At 33.5% G+C, this 16,800-nt stretch overlaps 1 protein-coding gene and 2 non-coding genes across 7 annotated transcripts in view; all 3 read right to left on the bottom strand.

Moving 5' to 3' along the window:
- Nucleotides 1-1,062: 1,062 nt before the first annotated feature.
- On the bottom strand, nucleotides 1,063-1,171 carry Trnal-uaa (transfer RNA leucine (anticodon UAA)). Its single transcript has 2 exons — nucleotides 1,134-1,171; nucleotides 1,063-1,108 (listed from the first exon to the last, which is right to left on the bottom strand). It is a non-coding gene; the product is annotated as a tRNA-Leu (tRNA).
- Nucleotides 1,172-1,469: 298 nt separating this feature from the next.
- Trnat-agu (transfer RNA threonine (anticodon AGU)) lies at nucleotides 1,470-1,542 on the bottom strand. The gene has a single exon. It is a non-coding gene; the product is annotated as a tRNA-Thr (tRNA).
- Nucleotides 1,543-11,618: 10,076 nt separating this feature from the next.
- Nucleotides 11,619-16,800, bottom strand: part of LOC128214989 (uncharacterized) — a 30,308-nt gene continuing 25,126 nt past the window's right edge. For 3 of the 5 annotated variants that reach the window (XM_052921723.1, XM_052921722.1, XM_052921721.1), the window contains exon 10: nucleotides 11,619-16,718. In XM_052921723.1, the coding sequence (XP_052777683.1) occupies nucleotides 16,552-16,718 (167 nt within the window). In that variant the 3' untranslated portion in view covers nucleotides 11,619-16,551. The remainder of the gene's footprint in view (nucleotides 16,719-16,800) is intronic. The other 2 variants (XR_008258017.1, XR_008258019.1) reach the window with 2 other exon arrangements.

A 16,800-nucleotide genomic window follows, 5' to 3' on the forward strand; every position in this document is an offset into this window, starting at 1 on the left:
AGATATGGACCGGGCAAAACTGGTCGGACCAACGGACGGACGGAAGGACCGTCATCACGTCCCACTTCACCTAATGAAGCGTGGGCATAAACATGTGAAAAATGCCAAATACACACATCGGATCTAGGCATGTCTCACAAATATAACTATTAATTACTTGTGTAAAGGATTAGTGATCTGGCAATTTATTTTTATGTCGTTGTTCAATCATATTTTCCCCCTAAGGATCCTTTATCAGCAGTCCTCATTACAATATATATTGGATATTGACAAATTCTGACATCATTGTTTTAGTTTGAGACTTGCCCTAATTAATCAAGCAAATAGCTGGCTATCATTGACACAATGAGTGCTATTTTAATAATGTGTTTATAACAAATAACAAACATTATGGTTTCTGATAACAAAGCGCACCCCTTTTATCTGTAATTTGTAATGGTGTGGCTCCTGCATGTTTCAAATATCAAGACATTGATAATTTACAATATTCTCAAAACTTCAAAGAATTCCAAATTTTACACTATGTTCATACATTTTATCTGCTAATTGAAATAAATAAGCTTAAGCTACACATTCATTATAAACAAGACCCTGTATCGCTTACTTGATTAAATTGACCAACTAGTCGGTGGTTGTAAAAGAAGTCATAGGTTGTTAAAATGTTCGTAGTTTCTAAGGTTGTTATTTATATATGTTGCTTTTTATACCCAACTGCATCATAACATTCCGTACAGTCGGCACATTTTCATGTTAATTTAGAGCGGTTTAACCTGTTTTTGGTTTAACCACATGTTTGCCAAATTTGCGACTATTCAATGTCAAACAAATCCCTAATAGGTTCTACCCATGATAATTCAGTGCCTAGTAAATCCCATTGTAGATCTAATTAAATTCATCTTGTGTCAAACGTAACCCTGGAGGACTCTTCAACATCCGACCATGTACCACAAAAATACAATGTGAAGCTCTATTTAGGCATAAGTAGTAAGTATCTTATTCTAAATCCAAACCAAGATTTCTTTCGTGGAAAAGGCTGCAAATATAATGCTGACAAAAAGTGTTTGTCAGAAGTGGGATTCGAACCCACGCCCACATACGTGGACCAGAACACTCGTTATGAAGATGATACAAACCTTAAGTCTGGCGCCTTAGACCAGTGGGCCATCCTGACAACTAATATGTCGAACATAAAGTTGCTTCCTTTTACAAATGTTTGTTAATTTTTTATTTTGTTAGTTAATGATAAAAGCAAATTTTGTCAGACCGTTAGCAGGAGAGATCGTCAAACAGAACAGGAGTTGCTCCGTTTTGAAATGTTTGTTAGTTTGTTTTCTATTTTGTTAGTTGATGATTAAAGCAAATTTTGTCCGACCGTTAGCAGGAGAGAGATCGTCATGGCTTTGAAATAAATGGTTTGTATCTAAAATATGAATTTAAACATCGAACCCTTATCGCAAAATTGGTTCAAAAGGCTCCAGTGGGGATCGAACCCACGACCTCCTGTTTACTAGACAGGCGCTCTAGCCACTGAGCTATGGAGCCATATCTTTATACTTTAGTCATGTTTTATATTCGTACACGTAGTGTTACAAGTCATTTCGATAATATATTTATAATAAAGCTTACTATACATAACTAGAAGCATGTTGATTATTATCCCCCAATATTGCTCACGTGCAACATTTCACAAATGTTCACGCATTTTCCTTCTTACACGAATATCACACAAAACTTTCAGATATCTCGATTATTCTGTAGTTGGTACACTCCTTGGTTGTCACGGTGTAACTGGGATTGGCAGCATTATTTAGTATGCCTTTATGTGCTTCTTTGTTTGGCTGATGTTTAAAGTAAGCATATTGTTCATTCTGCACCTTAGTCTGGTTTTTGCACTCCTTTCAAAGTTTCAAAGTTTATTCATACACTCAATGCAAACCGAGTTTACAAACATGAGGATATTATAAGTGCTAAGTATAACGAGGCTTTATGCAGGCACATAGTAAATACAAATATGAAAACAAAGTGTACAATGAGGTTAATGTTGTCTGAAAGGAACGATACATTGAGTTTCAAATTACAAATAGAATTACAATTATCAATAATCAGAATCAAAATTATGTCAAGTTTAATCATTTTAAAACAGAAAAATCAACAGTATGCCAATTATCAAAATTCTCCGGAAGAGTATGTTCTTTTAAGGTATATAGCATGGGAGAATTCTCCAATTTAATACGCCGAATAAACGAGTGATATACGTTTACATAATGAACAGTTTTTAACACTAAGTGGTAAACGATTTTAATATGTGTTTAACAAATATTGATAGTTTCCTAAAATCATTTTCATTCGTACTTGTAAAAAGGTTTAGGAATTTAACATAACTTGGTGTAACATAAAATACAGGTTTTATTAACGTTTTTCTCAGATTTAAAAAATCAGGACGTTCTATTATATAGTGGTATTCGTCACCTATCGTTCTATTGCAACGCGTGCATTTTCTATTCTCGTATGGGACATTACTACATCGACCAGCTTCACATGGTAATTTGTGATTTCTCATTCGTAATTTTGCATAACTTTTTGTATTTATGTCATAGGTGTTATAAAGATATTTTTCCATTTCAAACTTTTCTTTAAATGTTTTATAAAATCGGAAGCTTGTGGATGTGTTTAATGTACTGTACCAGTCAGTTATAAACAAATCTTTTAACTTTTGTGATACTGAGAGAGTTAACCATCTACAATTAGTAAATGTATGTGATAACCAAATTCCATACATTCCTGTTTTTATTAACATAGTTTTAATATTATTTATCTAGATTAATTTATTTTGACTCCTGTTATTTTGAAGATCATCCTAAAGACAATACATCGCATAGTAAAGTTTGGTAGACAATTTTATTTCCGAAGGTTGTACTAGGTGTGCCCAAACTTTAACCATCCGCGTTTCTATGTCAATTCGTATAGGAAATACACCAGTCTCACCATACACCATTGCGTTTGGGGTTGAGGATCGAAGGCATAAAATGTGCTTCAAGAATTTAAGTTGTACTTTTTCCAATAACTCCAAATTTCCAAAACCCCATATTTCACATCCATAAAGAAGTATTGGTTTAACTAGCTTATCAAACAAGTCAATTTGCATATTTATTGGGAGGTATAATGATTTAGTGTTTTTTATCAGACAATACATTGCTTTTGTAGCTTAGTTTGCAATATGTTTTTTGGCAGAAAGAAAAGATCCAGAACGACTAAAATATATTCCTCGATACTTGTAACCTTTCACAGTTTTTATGTCCATATTGTCAAATTGGAAAGTGTGATTTGTCATTCTACCAGATGAGAATATTACAATCTTTGTTTTATCAATATTTACTTTTAAATGCCATCTAAGACAGTAGTCATAATATGCATTTAAACAATCTTGTAAATCATTTGCAGTTTCACAGACAATTGCTGTGTCATCAGCATACAAAAGTATAAATATTTTCATATATGACAATAACTGATTTTCACTGATTTCGATGCCATTAAGCTCTTTAGTATTAAAGAATTCGCGCAGGTCGTTAAGGAACAGGGAAAATAACATTGGAGAAAGATTTTCTCCTTGTCTGACCCCTATATTACTTGCAAAATAGTTAGACGACTCACCATTAACCCTAACACACGATTTAATGGAATTATACATATTTTTAATGACCTTTAGAAATTTACCACCAATGGCAATGTTATATGAAATAAGTTTCGACCAAAGACCTGAACGCCAGACAGAGTCAAATGCAGCTTTGAGGTCAATAAACGCACAGAATAATTTCTTCTTTTTAGCTCTTAATATTTGTATTAAACAGTGCAGCACAAACATATTATCGGTTGTTGAGTAGTTTGAGCAAAATCCAGCTTGAAAATCATTTATAAGGTCTTTATTTTCAGCAAATGTTTGTAGACGCGTATTTAAAACACCGGTGAATAACTTACCTAAACAACTTAAAAGTGTGATCGGCCTATAATTTTCTGCGCCTAGCGGGCTTCCTTTGTTTTTAAATATTGGTTGAATAATTCCATGTGTCCAAGATTCAGGGACATAACCAGTATCTAACACTATGTTGAATAGTTTTACATTTTTCCTTTCAAAGCTTTGTTTTACAAAATACTTGCGATATGAGCTGTTTACTTTTAACTCAACTGGTACCATTGCTATTAATAATCTTGCCTACATACCAAACACCATCTCAGCTTGGCTTTAACCTGTGTATTGGAGAATTAATTTGTTCAGAAGTGTTTCAAATTTATCAGTCTAAGAGTTTGCACACTTAAACATGTTTTCATGATTTTAACACCAGCTTCGTTATTCCATTGGATTAAGAATATTGAGGTGATTTCAAGTGACGAAGTATTTTCCAAGTTTTTTTTATAAATTCATTGAAGTCTTTTGATGTAAAATTGGGACCGCCATCACTAATAATTTTATTTGGAATACCAAATCTTGAAAATTGCTTTTTTAATTGCTCAATCACTTGTTGTGATGTTGTCGTTGCTATTAAATCAACGTCTATGTAAAGTTCCTTATTAACTTTGTCAAAGATTTGGGGTATCGATTCTACTTCACCCTTCAATATTACTCCACCGTGGTGACTTAAAGTGTCTATAATATAAAAATATGGTCTTATTTTACAGTTCAAGTCATTCCTCTGTATTGGCAATCCATCGATTATAAAGTCAATTAATATATCAAAGTTATAATCATTCGCGGTTTAATCTCTTATTTCTTTATAAATCGCTTCTATAGCATATTGATTCGATTTACTTTTGTTCTGATCAGTTCAGATTACTAAGAGTGCCTTCTATAACAATATCCTTTTACAGTTCCAACCACAAATTGAAATTCAATGTCATACGCGATTAGTTTCCTTAGTTTGTCTTAAAGACGTTTTGGAGCCTGACTTTCTTTGGAATGTTTCGAGAGGTCCAAGATCATTTTCCGCTGTCACTTTGCGCCCATATGTAAACTCACCAAAGCGTTCAAGACCGTAGAGAACATATAACGCTACATAACCGTTTGTGCCCAATTATCTCTGCGAGTTTCAATGATCTTGATGTATCATCTGGTAATAGAACAACATCTAGTCAATCCTTGCTACTGTAAACTAGAAGTTTTTTTAAGACTTAAGACAATTTGTGTCAGCATGTGATGTACCTTTTACAATGCTTCCGTGCAATCATCTGTCCAATTCCAATGAATATTTTTACGGACCTGGCTCCTTAATGGTTCAAGTGTTTCTGGCAGATATTGCAAGAATTTGGCCATTTATTGTACCATTCCACAGAATCGTTTGACACCATCCACATTACCAGGAATGTCCATGTTAAGAACAGCCTTAGTCTTGTTTCCATCTGTCATGATTTCTTTTGCAGTGGTTTGCGTCCTTAAAAGCGTATCTCATTGCCAACAGCTTTCTTGCCTTCACCCTCACATCTCTCGTGCTTCTATTGCTTTTCATCATTCAATGTTTGTCCTTTTGTGATGTTTTTCATGTTTTATCTCTTCATCCTATAAAGATAATGGCATCAGCAATTAGAAAACCCCATCTATGCCAATCAATGCTTCGTGGAACTTTAGTTGAAATATTTCGCTCGAGATAAAAACAAAAACACTTGACTCATTGTCTAGACGTACGTGCAAATTTCTTTGACATCAGGTTTAGAAAAAGATTTTTGCACCGTTCAGTTCTGGTACAATATCATAAAAAAGGCAAGCTATATCTTTCACTTAGAAGGACTTTGTTTAACGGGACTAAACACCAGACGGTACGATTGCAAGAAAAAAAAAGAAATTACCAAAAACGTACATAACATTGATATCGTTGTGTACAACGCATTGCATTTTAGTTACTGATGTATCATATCGCTTACGAAACATGTGTCTTTCGCAGTTTTTTGGTATTTTTGCAATTCGAAATTTACTAGGTTTGTTTACCACGTAAATCCCAGTAAATTTAAAAATAACGTCGGTATATGTAAGTGTACTAATCACGTAACTTTAACATGTTAAATACACACACTTAAAACTGGGAAACCATTATGCGCTAATTTTAAAATGAGCCAGTGAAAAAAATATTCTTTTACTCATGTAAAATGATGTTTTATCGGCCTCATACTAGATCGTATTTATAATCTAGACAGACCATCAATGGTTCGTTGCTCTTCTAAGTTACTACCATCTGGCTTACCCATTCTTTTCAATTCAGTAATAAGGACTATGACACCTCTCTGCCGCCAATTTGCCAATTTCTCGTTTGACATGTTTCTTTATGGCAAGAGGAAGATTCCTAGCCGGTAATACACTGTATCAATCATCATCAAATATCCTCGATTTCACATCTCCTTGATCACCAAAATCTCCTTGACATTGCACATCATCAATGAAATTATCAGTGTAATTCAACGAAAGTAAGCAGGCTAATTCCTTTGGTACAACAACAAATTTCATTTGGAGCTTTTCATTGTTCCTTGAATTTTTGCTGTCAATGATGCTTTGCTTGATTATGTGGCGGTAGACTTGTTCCACATTCTCAGATGCGATACCTTTTTAGCTCTTTAAGATAGTCTTGCAATTTTCTGTTGAATTGTGTTTATCTCGGCACCTGTATCGGTTTGGAAATAAATATCACTCGCATTGACAACCATTTTCGCCTTTTCTTTTGTGTTGGTACTGCAATCTACAATTTACGGGTGTTTTTTTCGGAGTAAAAGCTGTTGTTATTTCTACGACGACCTGAATACTATTTTATCGCGAATAATCTTATCAGATTCATGAAAATACGTGTTGTCACCCGTTCCCTTAACTCAGTCAAAAAAATTCAAATGACGGAATCTCTTCTTATCGGATAGTCCAGAACCAACACCTCATTTTTGCAGGGATTGCAATAGTCTTCAATCTGCTTCAGATTCAATAACTCAATGTAAAATTTGTATTTTTTGTCCACCATAATATATTTTGGTATACGATTCTCTTTTGATATTGTCTGGCTTTCCACCCCAAAGGAAATGGAATATGTCTATTGCTTATACTATCGATTATGTTTTTATTTTGATTTGTCTAGATTGTTGAGCCAAAAAGTATTGCTATTTGTCCATAATCTTTAACATTTAAATATTGTGCAGAGAAGGATATGGACGGTTATCCGGGTACAATTTAAATACCTGGTATTTAATAAATACAATAATGAATTATACAATACAGCAATACAAATACATACAATTGTTTAGAATGTATTGTTTGTATTAAGCTAATCAGATGGCATTTCCCCTTTCATTTTGGCAAACAATGAAAAACTTCCAAATTCTATTTGTTTTTGTTCCAGATGAAACATGGTTTCTTTGCGGAAAGATATCGTGTATTTACTATTCTATGTCGTCTTTACTTTGCGCCGTGAAATGCATTTACGGGTTACGCGATAAAATGACAATCGGGTACCGGGTTCCGAATTTGTGTTTTCATCCACACCAAGTTTTGACCGCACCGAATTAAATTCGAAAATAAATCTCGATGTATCTGACGACGAAGCGACCCATCGCTCTTTGAATACACTGATTTTAACGCAAAAATATCTTTGGAATATAACTTCCTTTTTTTTCAAAACACATACCAATATGTATCAAAGAAACATGAACTGAACTAGCTAATGTTGCAAATGGCTAAAATCCCCTTTTTAACGGCTAGCTCGACTTGCATTTCCTATGCTTTCAACGTCAAAGAACTTTGTTTTATGTTATGAATGGACGTGAATGCAGAGAGGGTCTAAACGCAACTTTTTATGTTCTTGAGATATATGTTAACAGTTTAATTTGTTTGCACATCCATCGGACATCACTTTCAATGAATCTGTGTGGTTATTATTTCAATCAGTCATTAAACATTACATTTAAACGCTAAATCCTCGTAAGGAAAATAAAACTGACAACAAAGCGATTCATTTGCTTTTGGCTTGGAAAAATATTGTTTGCACAACGTCATATCAAAACATACGCTTAGTTTTGTTTTAGAAATTCGCCATACAAGGCATGTCATAAATTCTGATAACTTAAACAAGCTTTGAGTGAATTAAATGCCAGAAAAGATATCATTACCATTGCAATACTGTTGGACCTTTTTCCCACCTTACTAAACATGTCATAAGAAACCTTTCCACCAGCGCCCTACGCCTGTGTTAGGCAATTATCGCTAAACGTCTGCCCACAAGTGATGCAGATATCGGCGCCTTTTCCATTTCCTTACCTTTCACTCGTTTAAACTTATTTGGAAACCCTCAGTGATATTTGTATTGTAAAATGTGCAGACATTTTGAAAAACATCCCATATAAAATCGTCTTTTTTGAGCGAATATTCAAGGTTCTTACCCTTATAAAGGCTTAAAATGAATTAACTGGAACTGTTTAAAGTGTCATATAAAACTCACAGATTTTGAAAAGACTGGTGCCTTAAACGACTGACTTAGCCACTCAGCCATGCTTATCTACATAAAATATAATTAAAGCATCATTTGGGATTGACTATTGTGTCAATCATACAAATTCCTGATTTGAAAGTTTTTGCTAATCGGATTTCTTAAAACATTTGTATGTAATGGATTTATGATCGCACAACCAAGTTTTTTTTTATTTTTTATTTTAATTTCCTATTATATAGAACTCTACATAATTAGTGTCGTCTGCAACCTCTATCTGAGAGTCATACATTTCAATTCACTTCTGGCTAGAGTTTTGGGGACTAAAAACATAATTGAACTAAAAGCGCCTTGTCCATTTCCTTTACATAGTATCGTTTCAATTTCATTGGAAACCCTTTGTGACATATAAGGATTTATCGCATGTTCCTTGCAAGTATGCTGTATGATCGCAGTAGGGCAACCGAGCAACTTTCATGAAGCGCGCTGAAAATCCACCGCATTACAACGCTTAGCCGCATCTTGGCAATGGTTAAATATGTGAAATAGGTTTTAATTGATTTGACTTTATTACCGACTCAGACAATATATATATATATATATATATATATAATTTAAAAATGAAGCCAGCGTGGATAACATGAAAAAATAACGTTTTTTTTACATCAAAGCGAGTAAATTGTCTTGATAAACATGACATACCTTTTCCATTGCTTGAATTTGATCTGAATTTAAAGAAAGTTGTCATAGACATGAGGTTTTATCCAGTCTGCAGTTTGATAATAACATTGAAATGTATAAGGAAATGAATTAGTTTTATGTACCCTAAAGTGAAATAATTGTTTTATAGTAAATTGGAACACACTTTTAACTTGTCTCATTAATGACTTTTACTTGAAATGTTAAACTCTTATTGAAATATCCAAGTCTTAATCTGTATCTTTAAATGATATTAAAAGCGCTTGTCCCATTAGTTTTCATTTGGCCTGTTTCTTTCGTTCATTTTTTTCCCCAGAACGATTGAGCCAGCGATAGAGGTGGAATGGAACGGATATTATACAGCGCTTGAACACAAAGATGTTTCTTTACAATTGATTTAAGTTTCAAGACATGTGATTGTATCTTACATTCTAAAACATAAGTTTATGAAACCGACTTCTTATATAATTGCGTTTCTGTTGACATCCTACCGGTCTCCAATGTAGAAGGCAAAGATAATGAATCGAACTCATTTACGGGTGGACACCTAACTTGAACAAAAATGTATTTAACAAAGTTTTTGAAACAGCTCAGCAAACTATTGTTTTGTATTATGACGCATTGGTATAATTAAATAACGGGAAAAAATATTTTTGGTTGAAAGAAAATAATGATCTGTGACCGTTTTTCTTGTCCATCTCTCAAGGTTTTATTTAAACAAAGCACAGGGTGGTACGGCCCATATAAATTATACCCCTTTCTTTAAACCACTGACCAATCAACACAGAATTCAAATGCAGCGTTCATCCAGAATATTGTCAGCCGTGGCAAGAATTTGTATTTGTTCACACGTGTTTGAATAAAGACAACCAGTTAGGCCATATGACTGTAGATCGTAATTACATATTTAAAAGGTAAACATTTCTTATATTAAACCTTGCAATTTCACAGAACATACTTTTTGTGTATGTTAAGTACACTAATACATACTTGTTTACATATACTTTTAACAAAAAATAAAATTATATATATTCATTTATATACAAAGAGTTTATTACGATATATATTTATGTAATTTCGTTCCACACAATTAACACATCAATCAATTAATTATATACTGTAAAGCAAAATATAATGAATGCATCATAAAATAGCGACATGTCGAGCCCGTTGCAAGAGCCTTTGACACAGCCATAGTGATTTTCCATGCAATTGCAACACAAAATAGCTTGGAGTTAAACAATATTTTGAACCTGCAATACTTCGCCTCCTCATTGGGAACCTCCGAGGCCTTTTTTTTGAAAATCCTAAAATGCTAGGTAAAGAAACAGCCCGGACAAGGTTCAGACCAAAGCAGTCCTTTCAACAATACTTATGTTGGCATTTAACCTCTAAGAGTGACCTTGACGTTTGAGGTACATACCTTCGAAGTATGCAAAACACGACTTCATCGTCATAAACTTTCATGTCAAGTTTTTTTTAAATCATGTAATGCTTGGTTAAGAGGTAGCGCATATAAGGTACAGTCCAATCATCAGTACTCATTTTAGCTTTCGACCACTTAGTGTGACCTTGACATTTGAGGCTCAGACCTGCGTCTTGTTAGAGACACACTGCCTCATTAAGGTGAACTTTCATGGCACGTTATTTTAAAAGTCCTATAATGCATGGTCAAGATATAGCCCGGACAATGTTAAGTCTTGACCAGTCTATTCAACAGGAATCATTTTGACATTTAGACTTTAAGTTTGGACCTTGAACTTTGAGAAACAGACCTGGGTCTTGTACGTGATATGCCGCTTCTTCATCGTGAACCTTCATGGCAAGTATGTTTTTAACCCTATAAACGTGACATTGACCTTTGAGATTCAGACATGACACGCAACCTCGTCATAGTGAACCTTCATGGCAAGTGTTTTGAAAATCCTGTAAAGCATGGTCAAGATACAGCCCAAACAGGGATCATTTCAATATTTGACTTCTAAGCGTGACCTTAACCTTTGTGGTTCACACATAGGTCTTGTGTTTGACCCGCCACCTCATCAGAGTGAACATTCATTGCAGTTTATTAGAAAATGCTATAATGCATGGTCAAGAAACAGCCCGGACGGGGATCATTCCAGCCTTCGACCTTTAAGCGTGACCTTGACCTTTGAGGTACACACATGGGAATTTTGTGCGCAAAACGCCCGGACGGGGTTCATTCCAGCCTTCGACCTTTAAGCGTGACCTTGACCTTTGAGGTACACACATTGGAATTTTGTGCGCAAAACGCAATCTCACCTCAGTGCACTTTAATGGCAAGTGTTGTTTTGAAAATCCTATAATGCGTAGTCAAGATACAGACGGGACATGGTTCAGGCCAGGTGTACCCACGCACGCGAGCACGGACGCATATACACGGAACCGCCATTGTGACAGTTATGTCTCTCTCACAGCAAGCGAGCTCGATAAAACGAATAGCTAGACTGTATACAAGAAATTAACATAGTTTAATTATATAAATGAGCTAATCAGCAAGATTCACGAAATTGATACAAAATCGAAAATAAACAAAAGATGTTGAAAATGACCTCAAACAAAGCATGAATACCCTTGAACTATAAGTGTACAATGTATCTAGAACGTTATATACTATATATGGAAAATAACAAAAGGTTAGTCCATTCTTTATCACATAGCACAAGTAATTGAAAGATTGATGAATATGGAAATATACAGACTTAAAAGTTTTTTTTTCAAATTTGTTTTGTCAATTATTTGCACCTTGCTGCATTGCTAATTGTTATCATATTCAAAAAAATGTACTTTATAACGTTTTTACGTCTGTATTAATACTGATAGTTTTTTTTCCATACATATGATATGTATGTTACGGACGTGGTATATGTATATTATTTAGTCTTAATGATATATCTATTTAAAAAATAAAAATCTCGTATCCGTATATATATATCTACTATAAACAAAGATGTTGAAAAAATATATTTATAACAAATAACAATACTATTACTATTTTTCAAAAGAAGTTCTGGCTAAAATAAAGAGATATGGCAACAACATAATAATAAATACGACTAAAATAGAATGATGAATGACGCAATCCTCTCCAAACAGTGCAGTCCAACAAAATTGTTCAAATTGGATTGAAGTGTTGAAACAACCTCAACTGTATAAAACATTTTATAATAGCATTAAAATCAAAACAACACTTTAGATAAATTAATACGTTGTGTAAAGAGGTTGATGATACCATTTAGTACAAAAGATTTATTTATTTGTATAATAACGTATCTCGTGCCAAACTGAAGAATATGTTCATTTCTATGTTTACTAGAGCAAAACAATCGTGTATAAAACTAATTTCTTCATCTACAAAATTGAAGATTTTAAAATTATTAATCGCAGTTGCTTGAACATATGTGTGCAATCAAGTTTTTTTTTCTGGTGCTCTACGAACGCATCCTCTCCCAGCATTTTTCTGCAAAACATTGTCACAGTAAAAAATCACAAGTAGTCTAAACTTCACAGACACGTCATTTACTTATTAGAACTATTTATCAATTTTGTATACCGTAGAAGGAGGTAAACAAAGGGCAAGCGAATCAGGTGAAGTAGTGAATATGTAACTTGTGTTAATCTATTTTCAATACATCGTTGTCTTAATCAAATGTATTGGTCAGTTATTAATACCAAGTAATCCGATAAGCTACATCGTTCTTAGATCCAAATAAGGCCAATATTGAATACCAGTACAGGTTCCTTTAAAATAATTCTATTTGCTCACTACTATTTTTGCACTACTTCATCAAGGAATGTGTACATTGTATCAGAATTTAATGACATGCACGATAACACGAGGAAATATATTTATACGGGTATCATCGATATCAAACTTATTTTTCGTACACTACTTTCAGACAAAAAAATCAACTTTTACATGTACGTGTAGCTTTAAGAATAAGTTACTTCTAGATCGCTGAAAAGTCAATCAAGTGAGTATGTGTCACTTGTTATCAATTTAGCAAGGGAGCAAGATTATCGTTCTAAGAACACCAGCAATGACTCCTAATTCCCGTCTACAGAAAAGTAGTGACTTTGCTGAATAGATCGGTAAAACGAATTAGTATTTACAAATGCAAACAAATATCACCTTCACCATAAACAGCATGCAATATAACACAGTTAAACATATTCAATATTAAACACTAATTCTAAACATAACGCAAAATATCAACAAATAACCAAATTACAGAAAAGATATAGAACAACAAACAACAAGGGCAAAAATGTTTTAAAGCATAACAAGAAAAAACAATAAAAAAAATCAATTTTAATTCAGTTCAATGAAATAACAGCTATTTTTAATTAACAGACACTTTATGGTGTTTCGTTGCTTTAAAAGAGTTCCAGTGGATCGGATTGGTATAATTATATTAACACGATTCGAACTATTTAACAGTCTAATTACTAAGCAAATGTTTAACATTGTCTTTTTAATATTTAAACGGGGGTACATACATCAGTAATTGGCTCATGTACTTCCTTTCATAAGACACAATCATATAGTACAATTAAATATTCAACATGTCACGTATTTTCCTTTGCTTCCCTGCAGAAATATTGCATGCAGGCTTTCAACCAGAACTGGTTTCAAAAACTGTAATTGTCCTGCAAGGGTAAACTTCGAACGGGCAAATCTTATTGGCTGATGATGTGCCGTATTTAAATATGGAAACATAATAAAGTTTTCTTAATAGTATTACTTATTTATAAAGAAACTCAATTTAAGTCGTAAATTGAAACTATCTTAGTCCCATAGTTACATTATTTTGCTACTTATTTGTATGCATTTAACTGAAGCAAACATTAAAATAGAACAAGACGATGAGGAAATTACGAAAAAACGATGTATTGTTATTTGTGACGTTTATACAGATTTAAGATAATTAGATACTACTAACATCCATTACTGAAACGGACCCAGTCCCATTTTCTCGGCCAATCTTAAATGTGATTTTAAAAAAGGGCTCAGAACACTATTTAATTTTCATTTTTTATTTTTGTTTTATACACATTCTGTAATATTCTCTTTTTTAATATTTTTTTTGTTTTAAAAAGTAAGTGTTTCGGCTAGATGATACTTAAAAGTAAAACGCTTAAGAGTTTTGAGAAATTTGTGCCTGAAGTAAATATGAGACAAACAAATCATACATTAATTCGAATTGCAAAGAAATTTGACATCACCCGTTTTGTTTTAATTTAAACTTAAGCATAAAAAGGAGAGCGATTGTTTGTCTCTTTTTCTTTGAGAGCATATGAATGTTGTTTTGTGTGCGGGTGTATTTCGTAAAACAAAAAAGTAACAGTGTGTACAAAATATCGTTCATAGTACTCGAGTGCATATTTACTGTTTATGATATGTATATTGATATTTGCATCACATAATTTAAATGTACCTTTTACAATTTGCTCAATAAGAACACTACACTAATAATTTAGTTATCCTTATACTATTAGTATGATGACTTTGTACGTGCATACATCCATTAGGTTATTGATGATCCATAAGCATGGGTCCAATTACGCAATTTTCTGTTTATTACGTACGCGGCAACATGGTATTTACATTGATTACATTAATTATACAATAATACATATACTACACTCAGTTCCAAATTAAGGTGGGCATTTTTAATTTTAAATATCTCCATTTTGATTAAACGTAACCATCTAATATTTAGAACACTACCTTTATACACCATTTGCGATCACTCAATCATAATATATCTGATATAAATGAGGACCACAATGGAAATAAAAGTTTACTCTTGTTTCAGTCATCCTTGGTGTTGGTGTCCATATGATGGGTTTTGTAGGACTCGTGTTGTTATTAATGTTAATTATTTTACACGTGTTATTTGAGTTAACCAGGTATCATATATTCCTTATCTATCTATCTAATATTTTTTATCTATAAATAACAAATGTATATGCTTACAGAAATCTGTCAGGCAGATAGCGAAAGCCTTTCCAACTTGCCTTTGGGACTCCATCTTCAAGTTAGGCATGTACATCAAAATTTACCCTCCACATATTAAACGCTACATGCGTCAAATTTACGATATAGTCGGGATTCTAGGGAACTACTCTAAGACACAATGCAAGTCGGTCACATACTTGTCTGTCTAGATTGTAGTTCGGTATAGGTATGAATGACAATCCAAAGTCTCATAGGAAGGTTATGTAACCAGATCAAATTCTGAACCCAGCCCTTCCATCTTTACAAGACACATTACGTCGCACACAACGCACTAGGCCCTTCAAAAAGTAACAGAGCTGACGTCGACAGAGACGAGGTTGTTTATTCCTAATAATAATGGCGAACTTGGTCCATCCGTTTGGCCACCACCTTTGGGCCTACAATCGAAACATTACCCGCAAACCTCTGGACATGTGCCTTAGGGACGACCACTAGACGTGTGCCTTAGGGACGACCACGTGGAACAGTACTCTCAGGCGATACTGGAGGCATTATAAAAATATGCTGGCACCCACCAGTATGAGTGAAGCTATAGCTTTACGGCATCATTGCCATAGCATCTACGTCATTTAGTATTCCTTATTTAATGTACATACATTACTCATTCTATGCGTAGAAAGAGTAATATTCATCAGAGCTATATAAATCTTTATTTTACAGAAAAACAATTAAAAAAATGATATGATCGAAGATAAATAATAAGCTCAGTGATTATACCGTGCACGTTGCAGTTTGTTTGGTAGTGTTTCAAATATAGTGAAATTACATTGTGATATTTTCTCCGTTGTCATGTTTCATCATAAACTCACTAGAAGGCGTGAATTTCAAATAGAGTTACATTTTTCTTATGTCATTTAACAAAGGCTATATGTGTATTAAATTTCAATGCAATTATGCTTTGGGTGATGGTGGTAAAGTTTTGTAATAAGAGTGTAGCTTATCAAATTTCTTAATGAAATGTTTTTAGTTAATCAATGTGGTACATTACATAATTATTTGAATAAATATTAACATGCATCTATTTCTTTTATCATTGTTTTATGAGACTTATTTGATACAATTTGCTTACGCTAAAAATAAAAACATGGTAGCCGATAAGCATTGTAAGTTTGCCCTTTCACTAAACATAATTCAATAATATAGTATTATTTCAAATCAATAAATGGTGAGTTTTATAAACTGGAGGGATGTGAACTTAATTTCTTTCAAATGGTTAATGTCAAATAGAAACCACTTCAGACAGATCAACCATAAGGCCAGAATGCTTCAATTGTATGCAAATCAATTTGGAACAAATATTCTTAATATATGAGGATGAGATTTGTTATATTGGTTAAACCATATAACATATACCAATTTGAATTGTTAGTCAGTTTTTATTTTAATCTTATCAGATATCGCTCTGTCACATTTCCTGCATTTGTCCATTCTATCAACACAGCCCCAGCAGTAAAGCAGATGACCACATGGTCGGATAACAACGTCCCTCGCTGGCCTCTGGCACACTAGGCAGGAGCTGCGATCTTGACGTCCTAGAATAACGTTATAGTTTTCGATAACCAATCAAATAACTTTCCTTATATGTATAACTACTCGTTGAATGTGTCCATATTA

The sequence above is a fragment of the Mya arenaria genome, chromosome 13, assembly GCF_026914265.1.
Source record: "Mya arenaria isolate MELC-2E11 chromosome 13, ASM2691426v1".
NCBI lineage: Eukaryota > Metazoa > Mollusca > Bivalvia > Myida > Myidae > Mya > Mya arenaria.